The sequence below is a fragment of the Mustelus asterias genome, unplaced genomic scaffold (assembly GCF_964213995.1).
Source record: "Mustelus asterias unplaced genomic scaffold, sMusAst1.hap1.1 HAP1_SCAFFOLD_63, whole genome shotgun sequence".
NCBI lineage: Eukaryota > Metazoa > Chordata > Chondrichthyes > Carcharhiniformes > Triakidae > Mustelus > Mustelus asterias.
Genome location: NW_027590128.1, coordinates 112,060 through 136,722, shown reverse-complemented (window position 1 = coordinate 136,722; position 24,663 = coordinate 112,060). Strand labels below are relative to the sequence as shown.

Sequence of the window (24,663 nt, the reverse complement as noted above, 5' to 3'; positions counted from 1 at the left end):
ATCTGGTGAGAACATCTGTCAATGCGGCCTTTATCTGTCCACAGAGTCAGGGCAGAGTCACACAGGTCACATTGTGGTGACATTTACAAATGAGCCAGTTATTTCTGTTCAGAGTTTCCATTCGCAGATATAACCAGCTGTGTCTGTGGATCAGTTACTGAGTTCCCTGTGCTCCCCACAGCTGGGAACTGATAGCCTGCTCCCTTACATACAGAGCATTCTCTCTGTATTGCTTGTTTCCTCTGTTTCTCAGCTTTTATCTTTGACCACCTCATCTTTCTGCTTTTTAAAATCTCTCAATTTTTCTTTCTGTCTCTCCCTCTGTATCTCTCTCAGGCTCTGATTGTTCCTATTTGATCAAGATGTTCAAAATCATGAAGAGTTTCTGATTGATTATGGAAGGAATGACAGGGAGAAAAGCAGAAAAACCCGGCAGGTCCAGCGGCATCTGTTCAGAGTTAACATTTTGAGTCCATATAATTCTTCAGGGCAGGAGAAACATGGGTTATCCATCTTAGGTTGGGGAATGTGCTGGGAGATTTAATAGAGGTGTTTAAAATGACAAATAATTTATGATAGTGTCAATGGAGAGAAATTATCTCCCAGGAGCACGAGGGTTTGTCGATGGAGAGAATCGATTTCCTCCGTGCAGGAAGGTCTGTAAGCAGAGGACACAGAGATTTAATTTAATTGACAACAGAACTGGAGGGGGTGATAAGGAGAATGTTTTACACAATAACTTCATATGATCTGGAATGCACTAACTGACAGGTGCTAGAAGCAAGTTTGATAGTAGCTTTCAAAGGGAATTGGATAAATACTTGCAGAGGATAAATTGGCAAAGTTATGGTGAATGGGATTAATTAGACAGTTCACTCATCCTTGTGACATTCTGAATGTTTCTCTCCTCAGGTTTTAATATTTGATCTTTTCGATTATAATGTGTCTCAAACAGAAGATTAAAATATTGGGTTTGATGAGCTGTCAGATCTCTTTCCTGTGTGTCTGTGTAACTTGAGAACTGGAGATAACCATGAGGAAGAACTGATTATTTTCAGTTCCTCTAACAGATACACCTCAGATATCAGAAATCCCTGGAGTTCCCCATGTCCTCATTATTCTCGCCTCGAGTATAACAGCTCTCAGTCAGGCCGAGTCAGTCACATGTCTCTGTCATGATGTTTCCACTTGTATTTTATCACTCACCTCCCAGTGACACTCACCACAACACAGACACCTTAAAATATCATTGTTCCCTTACACTTTGTCCTCCTATTATAATCAAATGTTTGTTGGGCCTCGTGTCTCCATTAATGTCAGATTACCTGCAGTTAAAATGACCTCAGAGACACTGAAACTGCAGTTGTAGAATACAGCAGAATTGGAATAACAGACAGGCTATTGTCTGATAATGACAGTGGCAGAGTAACACACACCGGAATCTAAATACATTATATCAATAGACCATGACTCACTCACACTATCAAATGAAACCGAAACTTTGGTTATGGTGCACGAGATACTGACTGTATTACCATTACATTGGATCCAATGCTGTGTTCGCTAACATACTGCAACGTGACTCTTATTATTTGAACAAACATTGTATTTGTTACACTCAGAGTAAGTCAGTGCTTTGCTGTGTTGTCTCTGTGCCCCATCTCCACTCTGATTGTATTGGAGCCTGTGTGTGTCATTGTTACACTGAGACTCTGTTATTGCTAATGTGGAGATGCCGGCGTTGGACTGGGGTAAACACAGTAAGAAGTTTAACAACACCAGGTTAAAGTCCAACAGGTTTATTTGGTAGAAAAAGCCACAAGCTTTCGGAGCCTTAAGCTCCTTCTTCAGGTGAGTGGGAATTCTGTTCACAAACAGGGCACATAAAGACACAAACTCAATTTACAGAATAGTGGTTGGAATGCGAATACTTACAGCTAATCAAGTCTTAAAGGTACAAACAATGCGAGTGGAGAGAGCATCAAGACAGGCTAAAGAGATGTGTATTGTCTCCAGACAGGACAGCCAGTGAGACTCTGCAAGTCCAGGCAAGCTGTGGGGAGTACAGATAGTGTGTCATGAACCCAATATCCCGGTTGAGGCCGTCCTCGTGTGCGGAACTTGGCTATCAGTTTCTGCTCAGCGACTCTGCGCTGTCATGTGTCGTGAAGGCAGCCTTGGAGAACGCTTACCCGAAGATCAGAGGCTGAATGCCCGTGACCACTCAAGTGCTCCCCAACAGGAAGAGAACAGTCTTGCCTGGTGATTGTCGAGCGATGTTCATTCATCCGTTGTCGCAGTGTCTGCATGGTTTCCCCAATGTCCCATGCCTCGGGACATACTTTCCTGCAGCGTATCAGGTAGACAACGTTGGCCGAGTTGCAAGAGTATGTACCGTGTACCTGGTGGATGGTGTTCTCACGTGAGATGATGGCATCTGTGTCGATGATCCGGCACGTGTTGCAGAGGTTGCTGTGGCAGGGTTGTGTGGTGTCGTGGTCACTGTTCTCCTGAAGGCTGGGTAGTTTGCTGCGGACAATGGTCTGTTTGAGGTTGTGCGGTTGTTTGAAGGCAAGAAGTGGGGGTGTGGGGATGGCCTTGGCGAGATGTTCGTCTTCATCAATGACATGTTGAAGGCTCCAGAGGAGATGCCGCAGCTTCTCCGCTCCGATGAAGTACTGGACGACGAAGGGTACTCTGTCCACCTTGTCCCGTGTTTGTCTTCTGAGGAGGTCGGTGCGGTTTTTCGCTGTGGCGCGTCGGAACTGTCGATCAATGAGTTGAGCGCTATATCCTGTTCTTATGAGGGCATCTTTCAGCATCTGGAGGTGTCTGTTGCGATCCTCCTCATCCGAGCAGATCCTGTGTATACGGAGGGCCTGTCCGCAGGGGATGGCTTCTTTAACGTGTTTAGAGTGGAAGCTCTCCACTCACATTGTTTGTACCTTTAAGACTTGATTAGTTGCAAGGATTCGCATTCCAACCATTATTCTGTAAATTGAGTCTATGTCTTTATAAGCCCTGTTTGTGAACAGAATTCCCACTCACCTGAAGAAGGGGCTTGAGGCTCCGAAAGCTTGTGTGACGTTTGCTACCAAATAGACCTGTTGGACTTTAACCTGGTGTTGTTAAACTTCTTACTGTTATTATTGGACAAGCAGCAAATCACCATCACAATGCCCGGCTGATTGACGGCGGCGCGGACCAATGGGAAGAGGGGACAGTGCTGGAGGATCGACATGGAGCGGTCGGTCCTCCAACCAATCGGAGCGACCGAGGGGCGGGGCCAGCTTTGACTGGAGCATGCGCAGTGTGAGTAATGGCGATGGGAAACGGCTTTTGTTTTGGGCTCGGAAATCTGTTAGAGGTGATTGGAGGTACGGAGAGAGCAATGGATCGTCCGGGTGGGTGGAAACGCTGCGTAAGCATGTTGTGTAAGTCGCAAACCGCGGAAGAGAACTTCCCGGACCCAGTTTGTACCGAGCAGGGCTGCTGCTCCTCATGTTCGTCCCGGGTTAACGTTCGCCATCTTTATTGGGGGCAATATGCAGCAGTGCGCACGTGCGGCCGCCATGTTTGTAGAGGGCAATGTTGTCAATCAGTGGGAGGAGCTTGTTCCCCAGTGTTCAGAATGGAGACAACTTGTCCATCAAACTGCATCAACCGTCTGAGTCCCAATCTCTTATTGATGAGGCAGAGCGGTGACAGAGAAGGAAAAAGAAAGGAAAATAAAAACAGTAAATGCTGGAAAATCTCAGCAGATCTGACAGCATCTGTGGAGAGAGAATAGAACCAACGTTTTGAGACTGGATGACCCATAGACAGAGCTTGTACACGTGTAAACAGAGCATGTAAACTTTGACACCTCCATGTACCCTTGTACACCTCTATCAATCTACTTTGCTCTAAGGAGCACAACAAAGAACAATACAGCACAGGAACAGGCCCTTCGACCCTCCAAGCCCGTGCTGCTCCCTGGTCCAACTAGACTATTCTTTTGTATCCCTCCATTCCCACTCCGTTCATATGGCTATCTAGATAAGTCTTAAACGTTCCCAGTGTGTCCGCCTCCACCACCTTGCCTGGCAGCGCATTCCAGGCCCCCACCACCCTCTGTGTAAAATATGTCCTTCTGATATCTGTGTTAAACCTCCCCCCCTTCACCTTGAACCTATGACCCCTTGTGAACGTCACCACCGACCTGGGGAAAAGCTTACCACCGTTCACCCTATCTATGCCTTTCATAATTTTGTACACCTCTATTAAGTCTCCCCTCATCCTCTGTCTTTCCAGGGAGAACAACCCCAGTTTACCCAATCTCTCCTCATAACTAAGCCCCTCCATACCAGGCAACATCCTGGTAAACCTCCTCTGTACTCTCTCCAAAGCCTCCACGTCCTTCTGGTAGTGTGGCGACCAGAACTGGGCGCAGTATTCCAAATGCGGCCGAACCAACGTTCTATACATCTGCAACATCAGACCCCAACTTTTATACTCTATGCCCCGTCCTATAAAGGCAAGCATGCCATATGCCTTCTTCACCACCTTCTCCACCTGTGACGTCACCTTCAAGGATCTGTGGACTTGCACACCCAGGTCCCTCTGCGTATCTACACCCTTTATGGTTCTGCCATTTCTCGTATAGCTCCTCCCACATTATTTCTACCAAAATGCATCACTTTGCATTTATCGGATTGATCTCCATCTGCCATTCCTTTGCCCAAATTTCCAGCCTATCTATATCCTTCTGTAGCTTCTGACAATGCTCCTCACTATCTGCAAGTCCTGCCAATTTTGTGTCGTCCGCAAACTTACTGATCACCCCAGTTACACCTTCTTCCAGATCGTTTATATAAATCACAAACAGCAGAGGTCCCAATACAGAGTCCTGCGGAACACCACTAGTCACAGGCCTCCAGCCGGAAAAAGACCCTCTGTCTTCTGTGACCAAACCAGTTCTCCACCCATCTAGCCGCCTCCCCCTTTATCCCATGAGATCCAACCCTTTTCACCAGCCTACCATGAGGGACTTTGTCAAACGCTTTACTAAAGTCCATATAGACGACATCCACGGCCCTTCCCTCGTCAACCATTCTGGTCACTTCTTCAAAAAACTCCACCAGGTTAGTGAGGCATGACCTCCCTCTCACAAAACCATGCTGACTATCGTTAATGAGTTTATTCCTTTCTAAATGCGCATACATCTTATCTCTAAGAATCTTCTCCAACAACTTCCCCACCACGGACGTCAAGCTCACCGGCCTATAATTACCCCGGTTATCCTTCCTACCCTTCTTAAATAACAGGACCACATTAGCTATCCTCCAATCCTCTGGGACCTCACCTGCGTCCAGTGACGAGACAAACAACCCCAAGTTATCCAGCCTAACATTGGAACTATAATTCCTCATCCCTGGAACCACTTTGATAAATCTCCTATGCACCTGGTCAAGGAGCCTCACATCCTCCATAATGTGTGGTGATCACTGGTTTGCACAGACCCAGGTATTCTGTGTTCCTGTCTGTGATCTCATCGCATACTTACAATTGCACAGTGACATCACCCCCGCTCCCCGGGGATTTGCTCAACTGGGAGATTTTTCTCTGATGCCAACGCATCAGTCCAGCTGCAGGCTCCAGCAGGAGATTTTAATGTTAAAATCAGTTAAATTGTTTCAGAGGTGAGTGTTTGTGACCATTCACGGGCGCGAGTTCTCATCATAAACCAGGTGTTCGCCTCCATGCTGTGGTACCGGCTGGTCCCTTTGACCCCTCCCCCTGGCTTTGTAGCCAATATCCAGAGAACCCTCCTGCGGTTCTTCTGGGACAATCGACTGCACTGGGTCCCTGCTGCGGTTCTGCATCTCCCGCTTGAGGAGGGCGGACAAGGTCTGGTGTGCCTCCGCACTCAGATAGCGACCTTCCGCCTCCAGGCCCTGCAGAGGTACCTTTACGTTGAGCCCCCTCCACAGTGGTGAGCCATGGCGACGTATTTCTTCCGCCAGTGGCACGGCCTCAATTATGACGTGCAGCTCCTGCATATCGAACTGGGGCGTGCTTCCACCACCCTGCAGGAGTTGCCCGTCTTTTACCAGGACCTCCTCACTGTCTGGAACACGGTCGACTCGCGACGCAGCTCCCTCCCGTCAGGAGTAGCGGCTCTCGTGCGAGCGCCGCTGCTCAGGAATCCGCTCCTCCAGCCGTATAACTTCAGGTGGCTGGTGGAGAGGAGGGCTGTGGACGCCGGGGTGACCAGAATCGGGGACGTGCTGAGCGCGCGGGGGTGTCCAAAGCCAAAGCCATCCAAGACCTTAGGACGGTCATGCTCGGCCCCAAAAGTGCACGCGGTCTTGAGGCGGCACATGCTTGCGGTGGAATCCCGCCCGAGCGTTCCCCTGTTCGGGCGGAATTCCGCATTGGCCCAAAGCCTCAGTCCCCTCCCCTGGGTGAGGTGCCCCACAGCCTGAGCCGCCTCGCGGAAATGTCATCCGTGCCTTTTTCTAGCGCGCGGAGGCGTTTCCTGTGCGGGCTGCTGCTGCATACCCTCCACTACTGCCTCCTCGCCTGTCGCCCGGATACATCTTGGCGGGCCTTGTTGCTGCCGGGCAGTGGAGGTCTTCAGTGGAGGTCCCTCTACGGAGGGATCTCCCCCAATTACGTCGGGGACCTGGGGTGGAGGGTGATGCATGCAGCAGTTCCGCACAACCGTAGGATTCACTGGTTCACGGGCTCCGAAGACTGCCCTTTCTGCGGCCTTGTGGAGTCCGTGGACCATGTCTATGTTGAGTGTCTTAGGCTGCACTCCCTTTATGTTTTCCTAAAGAACCTTTTGTTGATGTTTTGTCTGCACTTCAGTCCCACGCTCCTGATCTACGGACACCCGGTGCGGAGAGGGGAGGGTCGGGATGGCGACCTCCTCGTGAACCTGCTCCTGGGCCTGGCGAAACGCGCCATTTACCGGTCCAGGCTGCGGGCGATCGAGGGGGCCGTCCATCCTGACTGTCTTCCCCTCTACCGCGGCTACGTTCGCGGCCAGGTGTCCCTGGAGAGGGAGCATGTGGTGTCCACGGGCGAGGTTGACGCCTTCCGCGCCCGCTGGGCACCGCAGGGGTTGGGGTGCATTATTGACCCTAATAATCACATTTTAATTTGATGTTTTTAAGTTTCCTTTGTATTTTGATTTCTGTTCGGGCTGTTCCCCCTCCTTTTTGGGGAGCTGCCCCTTTTACTTTGTCCTGATTTAATCTGAGTTTGTTTACTTGGTTTGGTTTGACCTAAAAAGAGGTCTCTCTGAATGAATATTGAGTACAGACAGACTCAAACTTCCTTCTGTCGCCCACATCTGTGAGTAAAACACATTCTTTTATCCCCCTTTCCATTTCTTTTCTCATTCTGGGGGAAATTGGGGACTTGCAGCAACTGAAGGGAAAGGAAGTGAATCCAGGGAGGCTGCAGACTCTGGAAAGGTTGGCTCAGGTCCCCCTCTCTCTGACTTAAAGACATTGACATCCTTTGCTCCCTCAGCTTGACACATTGATTTGTCTGGCTAAAAGGATGGTCCCTTTCCGAATGTTCACAATTCAAGGGCTGGTTTCCCCAGGAGATGGCTGACATTTAAGAGAACAATAAATTAATATAGGACAGAGATATGCTTAGTGTTGTTACATTGTAGATTTGATATATTATTTATGGTTCTGTAACAAAGTACATTTATTATTATTTCTCATTTTGTAATGTAGCACTGAAACTATGTTATATATTTCCACTCATCGAGTCATTACAGCGCAGAAGGAGTCCATTCAGTAACTCGAATCCATGCCGACTCTCTGTAGAAGAATCCAGTCAGTCCCATTCCCTTTCTATATTCCCTTTCCCCTGCAACTTTATTTCCTTCATGTGCCCATCTAATTTCTGAAATATATTAAAGGGGACAGTAAACTAATATCGGACAGAGACGTGTCTGATGGTGTTTTTTATTCATCCTTGGGACACGGGCATTGCCGGCTGGGCCAACATTTATTGCCCATCCCTATTTGCCCTTGAACTGAATGGCTCGCTAGGCCATTTCAGAGGCTGGTTGAGAGTCAACCACATTGCTGTGGCTCTGGAGTCACATGTAGGCCAGACTGGGTAAGGACGGCAGATTTCCTTCCCTAAAGCACATTAATGAACCAGATGGGTTTTTCTGGTCAATCGACAATGATTTCATGGTCATCAGTAGATTCTTAATTCTAGATTTTGTTTTTAAATTCAAATTCCACCATCTGCCATGGTGGGATTCGAACCGGGTCCCCCAGAACATCAGCTAAGTTTCTGGATTAATAGTCTAGCGATAATACCGCGAGGCTATCCGCTCCCCTGTTGTTATATGGTTCGATATATTATTTATAGCTCTGTAATAAAATACACTTATTATATCTGGCTGTGTAATTTTGGACTGCAGCTATATTATATATTTCCAACAATCTCTTCCCTCAGAGAATTGTTAGTATCTAGATTTCTCTTCCATAGGGACCAGTGGAGGGATTGAATATATTCAAGGATGAGTTAGACAGTTTTTGAATGACAAGGGAGTCAATAATTATTGGGAACAGGCTGGAAAATGGAGAGAAAGCTCAGATGAGGATTTCTTCACTCAAGGATGTGGTGATGTTTTGGATTCTCTACCCCAGAGGACTATAGAGCCTCAGTCATCAAAAATTTTCAAGAGAGGGATTGATAGGTTTCTAGATATTGAAGATATCGATGGATATGGGGGCAGTGTGGGGAAAATAATGCAGAGGTAGATCAACCAATAATCTCAATGAATGGTTGAGCAGACTCGATGGGTCGAATGCTGACTGCAGCTCCTATTTGTTCTGATTTCTGTGCTGGACAGGAAGCAGTGAGCATGGATCTGTCAATCAGCCTCAATCAGCACCTTCAGGAGAATTGGGAGGGTGAATATTAGATACAGCAGAGTGAGAATGGAGGGAGAGTGTGTGGGATGGAGATTTACAGCTTTTGGGGAATGGGAGAGGAAAGAATGTTCATTAGAATCATAGAATTGCTGCATCTTATCAACCGTCCCTGAGCTTTCACAATGAATCCCACTTCTGAGGACACCCTTATCTCTGACTTGTCTGTACTGCTGGCAGTCTCACAAAGCAGCTGCCTGTGTGCTGATACGGGAGGCCCTGCTCGGCAAGTTTAATGCTCCATGACTGTGTCTTTAATGAATGCTCCATAGAAACTAGAAATGTCGATTTGAATTTCGATCATATTCTGAATTGTGATGTTTTTTTTCTAAATTGACTTACAGGATATTAGACAAGGAGAAATCAGACAGAAATCTCCAACATCACATCGAGATCTGACAGAGTGACTCGATTTCTTGAGACCTGAATATCATCGGCCTTTGAATCTAGCAGGAGAAATGTTTGTTTGGCCTCTTGGCTTCAAAAGATTGTAAACATCACTGTGACTAGAAATGCACTGAGATACACACACCCGAGTGAGAGTGTTCCAGTGCACTGAGTGTGGAAAGAGCTTTAACCAGTTACACAGCCTGAAAATACATCGCAGCATTCACAGCGGGGAGAGACTGTACCTGTGTTCTGTGTGAGATTTAACTGATTGTTTAACCTAGAGAGTCACAAGGACACCCGCACCATGGAGAAACCGTGGAAATGTGGGGACTGTGGGAAGAGATTCAGGTTCCCATCTGATCTGGAAACTCATCAACGCAGTCACACTGGGGAGAGACCATTCACCTGCTGTGTGTGTGGGAAGGGATTCACTCAGTTATCCAGCCTGCAGAAACACAATCTCACTCATACCAATGAGAGACCATTTAAATGCTCTGACTGTGGGAGTGGATTCAAAAGCTCTCAGTATCTGATGTCCCACCAGCGCATTCACACTGAGGAGAGACCATTCAGCTGCTCTCACTGCACAAAGAAATTTAGAACTTCATCCAACCTGCAGATTCACCAGCGAGTTCACACTGGGGAGAGACCGTTCACCTGCTCTCAGTGTGGGAAGGGATTCACTCAGTCATTCACCCTGAAGACACACCGAGTCACTCATATCAATGAGAGACCCTTTAAATGCTCTGACTGTGGGAGCGGATTCAAAAGCTCTGGGGAACTGGTGTCCCACCAGCGCATTCACACTGAGGACAGACCGTTCAGCTGCTCTCACTGCTCAAAGAGGTTTAGAACATTATACAACTTGCGGATACACCAGCGAGTTCACACCGGGGAGAGACCGTTCACCTGCTCTGTGTGTGGGAAGGGATTCACTCTGTTATCCCACCTGCGCAGACACAATCTCACTCACACCAATGAGAGACCTTTTAAATGCTCTGACTGTGGGAGCGGATTCAAAAGCTCTGGAGAACTAGTGTCCCACCAGCGCATTCACACTGAGGAGAGATCGTTCAGCTGCTCTCACTGCTCAAAGAGGTTTAAAAGGCCATCCAACCTGTGGGAACATCAGCGAGTTCACACTGTGGAAAGACCATTCCCCTGCTCTGTGTGTGGGAAGGGATTCACTACTTCATCCAGCTTGCTGAAACACAAAGCCACTCACTCCAAGGAGAGCCTCTTTAAATGCTCTGCCTGAGAGGCCGGCTTCAGAAGCTCTCAGGAACTGATGATCCCCGAGCACATTCACACCGGGGAGAGGCCGTTCAGCTGCTCTCACTGTTCAAGGAGGTTTAGAATATCATCAACACTGCTGAAACACCAGTGAGTTCACACCGGGGAGAAACCATTCACCTGCTCGGTGTGTGCTAAAGGATTTACTCAGTTATCCAGCCTGCCCAGACACAACATCATCACACCCAGGAGAGACCCTTTAAATGTGGGCGTGGCTTCAAAAGCTCTCGGGAACTAATGTCCCACCAGTGAGGTCACACCAGGCAGAGGCTGGTCACCTGCTCTGACTGGGAAGGGATTCACTCAGTCAGCAAACTTGGTGAAACACCAGTGAGTTCACAAGTGATGACAGTTCTGGGATTATTCTTGTGAATCTTTCTTGCTCCTTCTCCAGTGCCTCTGTTTCCTTTTTCTCAATGGAGATCACAAATAGAACGTAGAACAGCACAGCACAGGAACAGACCCTTCAGCCCACCATGTTGTGTCGAACATGATGCCAAATTAAACTATTCCTTTCTGCCTGCCCTTGGTCCATATTCCTCTATTCCTCACATATTCATGTGCTTATTTAAAACCCCCTTAAACGCCCCTATCGTATCTACCTCCACCACCACTCCTAGCTGCGCATTCCAGACACCTACCACTCTCTGTGTAAAAACACTTACCTCTCACATCTCCTTTGAACTTTGCCCATCTCACCTTAAGTGCATGCTCCCTGGTATTAGACATATCAAGTCTGGGGGAAAAGATTCTGTGTCTCTCATTTTATAGACTGCTATCAGGTCTCCCCTCACCCTCCGCCGCTATCGAGAAAACAACCCTCGTTTGTCAGTCGCTCACACCCTCCAATCCAGGCAGCATCCTGAAAAACCTCTTCTGCACCCTCATCAAAGCCTCTGCATCCTTTCTGTAATGTGGCGACCAGAATTGAACACAATATTCTAAGTGCAGCCCAAACAAAGTTTTATAGAGCTGCAACATGGCATGCTGACTCTTGTACTCAATAAAGGCAAGCATGCCATATGCCTTCTTTACCGACTAAATATTTGTGTGGCTAATTTCAGGAAGCTATGGACTTGAACCCCAAGATCCCTCTGTACATTAACTATATACTTATCCTTAATATTTGATCTCCCAAAGTGCAGCACCTCACACTTGCCCGGATTAAAATCCATCTGCCATTTCTCCGCTCATATCTGCAGCTGATCTACATCCCACTGTATCCTTTGACAACCTTCTACATTATCTACAGCTCCATCTAGTTTTGTGTCGTCTGCAAGCTTACTAACCCACCCATCCACGTTTTCATCCAAGTCATTTATATATATCACAAATAGCGCAGGTCCCAGTACAGATCCCTGCAGAACACCACTGGGAATGGACCTCCAGCCAGAAAAACACCCTCCATCACTACTCTCTGACTTCTATGGGCAAGTCAATTCTGAATCCAAGTGGCCAAGTCACCGTGAATCCCATGCATCTTAATCTTCTGGATGAGCCGACCATGAGGGACCTTGTCGAAAGCCTGACTAAAATCCATGTTCACAACATCCACTGCCCTACCCTCATCGATCACCTTCGTCACCTCCTCGATAAAATCAATCAAGTTAGTAAGATGTTGACGGTGCTCCCACTGCAGTCCTGTGATGAAAATATAGACTGGTTGGTGAAATGTAGATAACAGGTAGAATTGATATCTAATGAGGACTTTATACTTTAGAATTGAATACAGGGCTCATTGTTACTAACGGGGAAAGAAGGGTTAAAACCCTGACCGAGAACCCTTTTCACACACACGTGGACATCTCTGAATCTGACGCACACCAAATGGAACGTTACACAAGGGGCTGGAATTCACTGGAATTTCTTAACAACCTTTCAATAGAAATGTCCTGGTACCGACTGTGACAAAGGACACAACAGACAGCAAGAACCAGGAGGAACCTTTAACACAGAGAATGTTAATAACCTTGTTCAGGACACCGGTGCCAGGCACAGGAGGATCCCAGGAAAAACGAAACATTTAATTTCTGTCTGTTTCACAATTCTAAATGACTGATTCTTTAACAAAGGAATGTTTAAAAACAGCATTGTGATATTCCAAGGTCAGTGTGTCTGGGAAAGGGACACACTGATGTGTTTTTATTTTAAACAGGAGGATCCATTGAAAAGCAGCTCTGGACGATACGAGCACCTCCTGACCTACTTTCAATTCATTTCAAATCACCCATCACTTTCCCTGGAATATTCTTTATTCTTCCCTGGGATGTGGACACTGCTGGCAAAGCCCCAGCACACGTTGCTCATCTCCTAATTGCCCCTGAACGGAGTGACTTGCTCGGCCATTTCAGAGGGACAGTTAAGAGTCACCCACATCGCTGTGTGGGTCTGGATTCACATGTAGGCCAGACCGGGTAAGGATGGCAGATTTCCTTCCCTAATAGGGAGCATTAATAGGGTGAACTGGACAGGTTTTTACAACAATCGATGAAAGTTTCATGGTCACCGTTTCTGACACTAACTTTATATAATTCCAGATTGATTCACTGAATTCAAATCCCACCAGCTGCCTGTCCCCGGATCCTTTGCTGGGTCTCTGCATTACTCGGCCAGAGACATTCCCACTATCCCAACACCTCCCCCTGAATGGAATATTCCACACAACCCCTTAGTTAAACAGGAAGGAGAAAAGAGAGAGGCTTTGACCTTTGGCTGACCTCATCACCACCTACAGAAACCTTAAAGCTGACCATTCTGTAAAAGTTTATAAACTTTATTTTTATAAAACACAGAGTAAGAAACAGGTGAAAAGTAACGATGGACATTCTGACTGACATCAGAAACATTGATTGACCGGATAAACACTCACTACATCACAGAGCGATCCTCAACCATTAAAGAATTGACCCACAATAAGGAATGAGAGAGCCTTATAAAAAGGGGCAGGAGTTTACACAGAGGGGTGACACCCACAGCTGCTCAGGATGATGGAATTCAGTTCAGGAAGGGGATAAAGTGAGAAGCTTTTGTGATTCAAGACAGAAGTATTGAACAATCTGGAATCAGTGCTTCTCGAGCTTGCTGACTCGCCGAACACTTCAATTAATCTCATCATAAAAACCCCCAGTGTAAATAACATGGATTTGACTCACAAATGTTGAAACGTTGGCTTAGAGACACAAGTTTCGACTTCCCTTTCTGTCTCTATTGCTCGTGTCAATGACAGCCAGGCGACGGAGCTGAGGGCTGAATTTAGCTGAGAATAACGGGGCCTGTGCCCCAGTTGGGAAACTGCACTGTTAGAGAGATGGGAAGGTACTGGAGTGGGAAATGGGCCTCCAACCAATCAGGACATGGGAGGGGGTGACCGAGGCTGATGGTGGGGTGACCCCCGGGGTTCAGTGTCCCTGTGTCCAAAGCGGGGAGTCACAGGAACAGGGTACAGAGGAGCTGAAGAGAAACCATTTGTGTCCAGAACATTGTGAACATCCTTTTACTCTGGTTGTCTTTGATCCTCAAGTCATTTTCTGTTTGTTTTAACCATGTTCTGTTTCATTAATAAACTTTTATCAGTAAAAATATTTGATTTTTCTGGACATTTCCTGCAGAGATTGATGCACTTTAGGGAAAGTGGGTGAGGGGTTGGCAGGCTCTTTAACATGCTGGGCTTTCAAGAGAGCTGTTAAACATGCTCTCTCTCTGACCCCTCACTCAACTTCACTCCGTTATTTTCCAGTTCTGTTCTGGTCCCGCCTGGGGTAACGTCTACTCGATCTTTTCTTCTCCTGAAGGAGCACCGTGAGTTCTAGGTTACTCGTACATAAGGACAGATGCTTCAAGCAACAGATCAAGCATGGATGTAAAACATTCTCCAGCTCTCTCTTTACCCCTATCCAAGTTGTGGACAGTTCTTACTCTGTGTTATTTCCCCCAAGCCCTTAATTGTCCCAATCTAGAATATTATCCATTTTACTGTAATTTTCCTCACTTTCTGTCCCTGTGCAGTGTGTTTAATTGGACCCTGATTGTTTTGAACTCAGTTTCTCTCTGGAGTGTGTGTCAATGCCTTGATGATGTCACAATGTTGTCTCAATCCCCTGGCCACATTAACCATTTCATCTCCTGCTGTGTCTCAAGTAGCTGTGTGTGTTTGGGACCCGCTCTTCACTCCATCTCACCATGAATTTAGGCTTGTTATTTTTCACATGTAACAAATCACATCTGTACACTCACTCCGGTATCCCAAAATCATGTCACACATTCTTAACTCTCAGATGTGCTGACGAAAAGATCAAAGTGAGTGTCTGTCTTTCTTATCTCCCCGTTATTGTCTGATATTTCATGCAATGACCGGGCTTTCAAATGTAGATTTCTTTAAAACAAAGTTCATGGATGGCGGAGTGTGTCGCAGACCAAGTATTATGCTGGCCTTCACTGATTTACAACTCCACTAATACAAAGTACAATATGGCGGCACGGTGGCGCAGTGGTTAGCACTGCTGCCTCACAGCACCAGGGATCCAGGTTTGATTCCTGGCTTGGGTTACTGTCTGTGTGGAGTTTGCACATTCTCCCCGTGTCTGCATGAGTTTCCTCCGGATGCTCCGGTTTCCTCCTGCAGTCCAAAGCTGTGTGGATTAGGTTGATTGGCTGTGCTAAATTGACCCTAGTTTCTGGGGGATTAGCAGGGTAAATATGTGGGGTTACGGATATAGGCTGGGATTGTTGTCAGTGCAGGCTTGATGGGCCAAATGGCCTCCTTCTGTGCTATCGGGATTCTATTCTATGAATATAATGAAGCAATATAATGGGCATCTTGTTGATTTTCAGCCTGGGCTAATACAGTGACCTGGAGTTTTATGACCCTTTTGGAATTGTTGGGTGGAGCCTGATTGAAAGGTCAGTGCTCTCTTTGGACATTTTTTTTAAACAGGAGAAAGATTTTAGTTTTCTTTCGTAACAAGCTCTTTGGACTGCAGACTGGGAAGTCAAAGTTTGAATTCAACATTTAAAGGACTAATTCACAACAGGTGTTAAAAAGCTGCCAAATCCAGCATCATGTGAGCATACCTGCTTTCTGGGCAAAGCCTAGAACGGGGTGTATGTTTGAAGGGATTATTTGATTTGCAACTGTATACTTAGCTGTACTGGTTGATACAAGATCATGGTTGCTTTTTATTGCAATTGGTAAAAGTTATGCTAATTTTTCTTCTTATACTTTAACTGTGTTCTTAAATACACTTTGTTTGATAAAAGCTTCCTAGTGGCTCACTTGAATCGTACCTGGAGTGAAATATTTATGCTCACCCATGCCAAAATCAAAGTGCAAAACTTCTGGCTCCGCTGACTTTGTAAAACACTTTGGAGTTTCTGACCTGGGTCATAACACGTTTAACCACGCTCAAGGTGAGTTATTCAAATTCCTTTATTGTCCAGGACAATATCTTCACAGTATCTTTAAAACAGAAATTAAACATTCCCATTTGATTTCAGGTATTAACATATTCTGTTGGTTTGTTCTTTATTGTCGATGTCAGGCTGGGGTTGTTCCCCTTGGAGCAAAGGAGGTTGAGGGGAGATTTGATAGAGGTGGACAAGATTCTGACAGGTTTAGATAAGGTGGACAAAGAAAAGCTGTTCCCATTAGCTGATGGGACAAGGACGAGGGGGGACACAGATTTAAGGTTTTGGGTCAGAGATGCGGTGGGGGGATATGAGGAAAAATATTTTGATGCAGCGAATGGTAATGACCTGGAACTCGCTGCCTACGAGGGTGGAGGAAGTGGAGACAATAAACAATTACAAAGGAAATTGGATGGGCACTTGGGGCGTTTCAAACAGAAATGCTGACTAAATATCTCTGAACTTCCTCACACCCTGTCACTCTGTGATCCTTGTGAAATTTAAAACAAGGTATTCACAACAAGACTCAAAGAGCATCAGCCCACTGGAGGCAAAGTCGTGAGACCGGCCAGTCCAGCAGAAAGAAACCCTCCGACCCTCCCCATTGACCAACTGTGAGAATGAACAAAATGCAGTCCTGGGTGTAATTGAGAGCAGAAACAATAACAGCAGAATTTAATCCCCATATTCACTTGTGAACTTGTTGGTGTTTCAGCAGGGTGGATGAATCACAGAATCCCTTCCCACACTGAGAGCAGATGAACAGTCTCTCCCCGGTGTGAACTCGCTGGTGTGATTGCAGGGTGGATAACCGAGTGAATCTCTTCCCACACACGGGGCAGGTGAACGGCCTCTCTCCAGAGTGAACTCGCTGGTGTCTCCGCAGATTAGATAACTGAGTGAATCCCTTTCCACACTGAGAGCAGGTGAATGGCTTCTCCCCAGTGTGAACTCGCTGGTGTGTCTGCAGGTTTGATAAATGAATGAATCCCTTCCCACACTGAAAGCAACTGTATGGCCTCTCCCCAGTGTGATTGCGCTGGTGTGTCTGCAGGCTGTACAATTGAGTGAATCCCTTCCCACACTGAGAGCAGGTGAATGGTCTCTCCCCAGTGTGAACTCGCTGGTGTGCCCGCAGCTGAGATAACTGAGTGAATCTTTTCCCACATGCAGAGCAGCCGAATGGCCTCTCTCCTGTGTGAACTCGCTGGTGTTTCTGTAGGTTGGATGACTTACTGAATCCCTTCCCACACTGAGAGCAGGTGAATGGCCTCTCCCCAGTGTGAACTCGCTGGTGTGTCTGCAGGCTTGATATCTGAGTAAATCCCTTCCCACACTGACAGCAGGTGAATGCACTCTCACCAGTGTGAACTTGCTGGTGTCTCTGCAGAGTGGATGAATCAATGAATCCCTTCCCACACACCCAGCAGGTGAACGGCCTCTCCCCAGTGTGGCTGTGCCGATGAGCTTCCAGTAGAGAGGGCGCTTTGTATCTCTTCCCACAGTCCTCACATTTCCATGGTTTTTCCATATTTTCAGTCTCCTTGTATCATTTGAAACCTTGTCCACACAGAGAACACGGTATGGTCTCTCCCTGCTGTGAATGCTGCAATGTATTTTCAGGCTGTGTCACTGGTTAAAGCTCTTTCCACTGTCAGTGCACTGGAACACTCTCACTCAGGTGTGTGTTTGTGTCCCGGTGTTTTTCCAGTCACACTGCTGCTTAAAATCTTGCAGTCAAACATTTCTCCTTCCCATTCAGAGGCTGAGGATATTTAGTTTCCAAGGAATCGAGTGACTCTGTCAGATCGAGATGTGATCGTTAAGATTTATCGGTGTGATTCCTCTTCTAATATCCTGTAAAAACAATTTACAAAATTCATCACAGTCAGTACAGGATAGAAATTCAGAACAGACAATTCTAGTTTCTGTGGAACATTCTTTCCACTCTCATTCCCCAAAAGCTGTAAATCTCCATCCCACACACTCTCCCTCCATTCTCACTCTGCTGTATCTAATATTCACCCTCCCAATTCTCCTGAAGGTGCTGATTGAGGCTGATTGACAGATCCATGCTCACTGCTTCCTGTCCTGGACACACACAGCTGAAAATCTCCATGCAGACTGCCAGTCTAACAGAAATATAGCGACATTCTCGACTAAAAATGTTTCAAATGGATTGATTCGGTTAGTGAAGATACAGGGGGGTTGTGACTGATGATATTGAACTTGCTGCCAACGTGGGTGATCATAGAGTTTTACAGCATGGAAAGAGGCCCTTCGGCCCATGGTGTTTGTGCCGGCCATCAAGCACCGTTCTATTCTAATCCCATTTTCTACACTTGGTGCGTAACCTTACGTGCTATGGCATTTCAAGAGCTTACCTAAATTCTTCTTAAATGTTATGATGATTCCCACCTCTACCACCCTTTCATGCAGTGAGTTCCAGATTCCCACCACCATCTGAGTGAAAAAGCTTTCCCTCACATCTTCTATAATCCTCCTGCCCCTGAACTTAAATCCAGGCTCCTGGTTATTGACCTCTCTACTAAAGAGAAAAGTTCCTTTCTATCCCCCCTATCTGTGCCCCTCAGAATTTTATACATCTCAATGTTAGGCTGGATAACTTGGGGTTGTTCTCCTTGGAGCAAAGTAGATTGATTGAGGTGTACAAGGGTACATGGAGGTGTCAAAGTTTTCATGCTCTGTTTACACGTGTACAAGCTCTGACTATGGGTTATCCAGTCTCAAAACGTTGGTTCTATTCTCTCTCCACGGATGATGTCAGATCTGCTGAGATTTTCCAGCATTTATTGTTTTTATTTCCCTTTCAATTTCCTTCTCTGTCAGCGCTCTGCCTCATCAATAAGACATTGGGACTCAGAGGGTTGATGCAGTTTGATGGACAAGTTGTCTCCATTCTGAACACTGGGGAACAAGCGCCTCCCGCTGATTGACAACATTGCCCTCTACAAACATGTCGGCCGCACATGCGCACTGCTGCATATTGCCCCAATAAAGATGGCGAACGTTAACCCGAAACGAACATGAGGAGCTGCAGCCCTGCTCGGTACAAACTGGGTCCGGGAGGCTCTCTTCCGCATTTTGCGACTCTCACAACATGCTTACACAGCGTTTCCACCCACCTGGACGATCCATTGCTCTCTCCGTACCGCCAATCACCTCGAACAGATTTCCGGCCCAAAATAAATGTTTTCCATCGCCATTACTCACACTCGAGTCAAAGTTGGCCCCGCCCCTCGTTCGCTCCTATTGGTTGGAGGACCGACCGCTCCAGATCGGTCCTCCAGCACTGCCCCCTCTTCCCATTGGTCCGCGCTGCCGTCAATCAGCCGGACATTGTGACGGTGACTTGCTGTTTGTCCAATAATAATAGTGAGAGAGTCTCAGTGTAACAATGACACACACAGGCTCCAATACAATCAGAGTGGGGATGGAGCACAGAGACAACACAGCAAAGCACTGACTTACTCTGAGTGTAACAAATACAATGTTTGTTCAAATAATAAGTCATGTTGCAGTATGTTAGTGAACACAGCATTAGATCCAATGTAATGATAATACAGTCAGTATCTAGTGCACCAGAACCAAAGTTTCGGCTTCATTTGATAGTGTGAGTGAGTCATGGTCTATTGATATAATGTATTTAAATTCCGGTGTGTGTTACTCTGCCCCACTGTCATTATCAGACAATAACCTATCTGTTATTCCAATTCTGCTGTATTTTACAACTGCAGCTCCTGGGGCTGATTGGAGTCTGGTATAAAAATCACAAAGGTCGGTTTCAGTGTCTCTGAGGTCATTTTAACTGCAGATAATCTGACATTAAGGGAGACAAGAGGCCCAACAAACATTTGATTAAAATAGGAGGACAAAGTGTAAGGGAACAATGATATTTTAAGGTGTCTGTGTTATAGTGAGTGTCACTGGGAGGTGAGTGATAAAATACAAGTGGAAACATCATGACAGAGACACATGTGACTGACTCGGCCTGACTGAGAGCTGTTATACTCGAGGCGAGAATAATGAGGACATGGGAAACTCCAGGGATTTCTGATATCTGAGGTGTGTCCGTTAGAGGAACTGAAAATAATCAGTTCCTCCTCATGGTTATCACCAGTTCGCAAGTTACACAGACACACAGGAAAGAGATCTGATGCTCATCAAACACAATATTTTAATCTTCTGTTTGAGACACATTATGACCGAAAAGATCAAACATTAAAACCTTAGGAGAGAAACATTCAGAATGTCACAAAGATGAGTGAACTGTCCAATTAATCCCATTCACCATAACTCTGCCAATTTACCTTCTGCAAGTATTTATCCAATTCCCTTTGAAAGCTATTATTAAACCTGCTTCTAGCACGTGTCAATTTGTGCATTCCAGATCATATCAAGTTATTGTGCAAAAAATTCTCCTTATCACCCCCTTCAGTTCTGTTGTCAATTATATTAAATCTCTGTGTCCTCTGCTTACAGACCCTCCTGCACCGAGGAAATTGATTCTCTCCATCGACAAACCCTCCTGCTCCTGCGAGATAATTTCTCTCCATTGACACTATCATAAATCATTTGTCATTTTAAACACCTCTATTAAATCTCCCCATCACATTCCCTAATCTAAGATGGATAACGCATGTTTTTCCTGCCCTGAAGAATTACATGGACTCAAAATGTTAACTCTCTGAACAGATGCCGCCGGACCTGCCGGGTTTTTCTGCTTTTCTCCCTGTTTTTCCCTCTATAATCAATCAGAAACTCTTCATGATTTTGAACATCTTGATCAAATAGGAACACACAGAGCCTGAGAGAGATACAGAGGAAAGGAGAGACAGAAAGACTGAGAGAAAAATTGAGAAAGATTTTAAAAAGCAGAAAGATGACGCAATCAAAGATAAAAGCTGAGAAACAGAGGAAACAAGCAATACAGAGAGAATGATATAGAATTTAAGGGAGCAGGCTATCAGTTCCCAGCTATGGGGAGCAGAGTCGGCATCTCCACATCAGAGCAGAGGGAACTCAGTGGGTGGCACGGTAGCACAGTGGTTAGCACTGCTGCTTCACAGCTCCAGGGACCTGAGCTCGATTCCTGGCTCGGGTCGCTGTCTGTGTGGAGTTTGCACACTCTCCTCGTGTCTGCGTAGGTTTCCTCCGGGTGCTCCTTCCTTCCTCCAAAGATGTGTGGGTTAGGCTGATTGGCCATGCTAAATTTGCCCCTTAGTGTTCTGAGATGTGTAGGTTAGAGGGATTAGCGGGTAAATATATGTAGGGATATGGGGGTAGGGCCTGGGTGGGATTGTGGTCGGTGCAGACTTGATGGGCCGAATGGCCTCCTCCTGCACTGTAGGGTTTCTATGATTTAGAAACTGATCCACAGACACAGCTGGCTATATCTGTGAATGGAAACTCTGAACAGAAATAACTGACTCATTTGTAAATGTCACCACAATGTGACCTGTGAGATTCTGCCCTGACTCTGTGGACAGATATAGGCCGCATTGACAGATGTTCTCAACAGATTGTTGTCCCTGGATTTATTTTCTGCTCAGAAGTGAGATGTGCGTTTTTGAACCGGCAGCAGAGAAACAGGAAGTTGTGTTACCTGAGAATGAAACAGCCGGCGTCAGTTTGATGTTATCACTGTGAACAGTCTTCCTGTCTGTGAGGGTGAACTCACTCTGACAGCATCAAGAACAACCACACAGATTGCTACTGGTCTCAGCATTACATTCAGCTCCATTCCTGTTTTAAACAATAAAGAAAGGAGATTATTTGGACTTTTAACAGATTCACTGAATTGGGAGATGGACTGAGGGTCATCACTGGGAGAAATGAGGAGGAATTAGAGAACAAATGAGTTTTCCCAAACAGGGTTATTAGAAAAGAGGAGATTTAAAGTGAGTCAGGGCCTGTCAGAGGAAGTGGGAGAGAGAAACAGAGAGGATTGAATCTCCATCAATTAGATGTTTTCTCAGACAGCGAAGAGAGATGAAGTCTGTTTGTGCTTTTTCAGAGAGAGGTAATGAGAGAGAGAAAACAATGAATAAGTTTAAGCATTATCTGAAATAGGAAGGTTAAATGAGTGAGTGTTTGAAAGAAAGATAGAGAGACATTAAGTGATGAACACAGTATCCGAGAGGAGAGAGGTTAAGTGAATGTGAGACAGGAGCGAGGTTAGAGTGTAAGGGAGGTGGAAGGTGAGGTAAGTGTGAGTGAATGCCTGGAGAGAGAGAGAGAGACGTTCAGTGAGTGTTAGAGAGATGAGAGAGGTTAAGTGATTGAGTTTCTGAGAGAGAGGAGATGTTAAGTGAGTGAATGTCTAAAAGAGAGGAGAGCAGGTTCACACCCAGGGGTCACTGAGAATGATCAAAATAAGGAGATCACCCAGAAAACTACCAACAGGAAACTTCAGCTGAACACATCACTCATTCTCAAATGGTCAGTCAGGGCTCTGATGCTGCTCAGCTTCTCTCTGTTCTGTTTATAATGGTTAAAGGCTGATAGGAGTGAGGTTTATTTAGAAGGATAGTGTATGGGAAGCACACATCAACAAAACTGAGAATTCTTGGACACACACTGCAGCTCCTTCTCTATCTCGGAATCAAATTGTTGTCTCATTGTCCCAGCAGTTAACAGGCTCCTTTGAACGTCTCCAGCTGCTACTTTAATGCAGACTTCAACCAATTTATTTGAAGCCAGTTTCTGTTCAATAAACCAGGACTGACACACACACATTAAAATGTTTTAGACTTTTTTGCATTTTTAGTCTGGAAACCTAAACCTGCCGTTTCACTCTCAGTCAGGAATAGATCCCAGTTTTACACCAATCTTTGACAGCACGTTTCCAGCATTCACCATTGTTCTTCCTGACTCTAAACACAGTTGTAAAGGAGCTTCTGTTCCATGTCTGGGAGCTCGGAACCATGGAAAAGAGCGGCTGGGACACATTTTTTTCACACCTCAGGATTCACCCACACGGGGACTTTGCTGTCAGTGAAAAGTGACGAAAAAGACCAAAGTGCTGTTTGTCCCTCTCAGCGTGACCCTGAAGGACTGTGTCTAGAATGAAGTTCTGTTCCTACTGTATCCTCCCTCAGATTGCCCTTTCTGAGCTCCAGCCTGGTGACGTTAAACACTCAAATGGAAAAGACAAAAATCTACAACAATGATTCAATCAAATGTCTATTTCACATTTATTCAGAATATCAAACCTCAACAGAAGAAAAAAGTCAGAGTGAACATGATTCAGTCCTGGATATGATTAACAGCATCGATAAGTGTAGAATCCAAACCTTGCAGTCCCTTGTGAACTCGCCGGTGTGTTAGCAGGTGGGATGACTGAATAAATCCCTTTCCACAGACATTACAGGTGAACGGCCTCTCCCCAGTGTGAACTCGCTGGTGTTTCAGAAGATAAGATAAATGAGAAAATCCCTTCCCACAGACAGAGCAGGTAAATGGTCTCTCCGCACTGTGAACTCTCTGATGTGTCAGCAGGTTGGATGACTGACTGAATCCCTTCCCACACATGGAGCAGGTGAACGGCCTCTCCCCAGTGTGAACCCGCTGGTGGTTCAATAAGTTGGATGAAAGAGTGAATCCCTTCCCACACACGGAGCAAGTGAATGGCCTCTCCTCACTGTGAACCTGCTGGTGTGTCAGAAGGTTGGATGAATTAATGAATCCCTTCCCACAGTCTGAGCAGGTGAAGGCCTCTCCCCAGTGTGAATTCTCTGGCGGTTCAGTAGGGCAGATGGACGGCTGAATCCCTTCCCACACACACAGCAGGTGAATGGCCTCTCCCCAGTGTGAGTATATTGGTGCGTCAGCAGATCCTTTTTGTTTTTAAAGCTCTTCGCAGTCGGAACAATTAAAAGGTTTGTTGTCAGAGTGAACAAGTTGATGTGTCTGCAGGTGGGATGACTGAATGAATCCTTTCCCACACACAGAGCAGGTGAATGGTCTCTCCCGTGTGAATACGTTGGTGTGTCAGCAGATCTTTTTTGCATTTAAAACTCTTCCCACAGTCAGAACATGGAAACATTCTCTCATCAGTGTGAACAAGTTGGTGTGTCACAATGTGGGATGAGCGAGTGAATCCCTTCCCACACACAGGGCAGGTGAACGGCCTCTCCCCAGTGTGAACCCTTTGGTGAGTCAGAAGGTTGTATGAATGGGTGAATCCCTTCCCACAAACGGAGGAGGTGAATGGTCTCTCCCCAGTGTGACTGCACCAATGAACTTCCAGTTGTGATGGGAAACTGAATCCTTTCCCACAATCCACACATTTCCACGGTTTCTCCATGGTGCTGGTGCCCTTGTGTTTCTCCAGGTTGGATGATCAGTTGAAACCTCGTCCACACACACAACATACATGTAGTTTCACCCTGCTGTGAACTGTGTGATGTTTCTTCAGGCTGTGGACTGGTTAAAGCTCTTTCCACAGTCAGTTCACTGGAACACTCTCAATCGGGTGTGTGTTTGTTTCAATGCTTTTCCGGTCACACTGATGTTTAAAATCTTTGCCGACAGACAGAAGAGTCAAACATTTCTCCTCCCACATTCAAAGACCAATGATCTTCAGCTCTGAATGAAC

General features: G+C 46.1%; 3 protein-coding genes across 3 annotated transcripts in view; 1 reads left to right on the top strand and 2 right to left on the bottom strand.

The window, feature by feature from the left end:
• The window catches only part of LOC144483325 (uncharacterized), a 30,542-nt gene extending 11,217 nt beyond the window's left edge, over window positions 1-19,325 (bottom strand). Inside the window, exons 1-2 of the mRNA XM_078202042.1 lie at window positions 19,190-19,325; window positions 16,744-17,900 (exon numbers count right to left, since the gene is read on the bottom strand). Coding sequence (XP_078058168.1) covers window positions 16,744-17,574 — 831 coding nt within the window. The 5' untranslated portion in view covers window positions 17,575-17,900; window positions 19,190-19,325. The remainder of the gene's footprint in view (window positions 1-16,743; window positions 17,901-19,189) is intronic.
• LOC144483371 (uncharacterized) lies at window positions 3,304-16,055 on the top strand. The gene is made up of 2 exons (XM_078202089.1): window positions 3,304-3,434; window positions 9,302-16,055. The coding sequence occupies exon 2, from the start codon at window positions 9,652-9,654 to the stop codon at window positions 10,603-10,605; it is 954 nt and encodes a 317-aa protein (XP_078058215.1). The 5' UTR covers window positions 3,304-3,434; window positions 9,302-9,651; the 3' UTR covers window positions 10,606-16,055.
• A 1,204-nt stretch (window positions 19,326-20,529) lies between the features above and the next one.
• LOC144483354 (uncharacterized) lies at window positions 20,530-23,624 on the bottom strand. The gene is made up of 2 exons (XM_078202071.1): window positions 23,360-23,624; window positions 20,530-21,809 (listed from the first exon to the last, which is right to left on the bottom strand). The coding sequence occupies exons 1-2, from the start codon at window positions 23,595-23,597 to the stop codon at window positions 21,691-21,693; spliced, it is 357 nt and encodes a 118-aa protein (XP_078058197.1). The 5' UTR covers window positions 23,598-23,624; the 3' UTR covers window positions 20,530-21,690.
• Window positions 23,625-24,663: the final 1,039 nt, after the last annotated feature.

Excerpts from the sequence above, each read along its gene's own strand:
- LOC144483371 (XM_078202089.1), top strand. The coding sequence starts at position 9,652 with ATGGAGAAACCGTGGAAATGTGGGGACTGTGGGAAGAGATTCAGGTTC.
- LOC144483354 (XM_078202071.1), bottom strand. The coding sequence starts at position 23,597 with ATGTGTGGGAAGGGATTCAGTCAGTCATCCAACCTGCTGACACATCAG. Across the intron at positions 21,810-23,359 it reads AGTTCACAAGGGACTGCAAG|GAATGGAGCTGAATGTAATG; the intron begins GTTTGGATTCTA and ends TGTTTAAAACAG.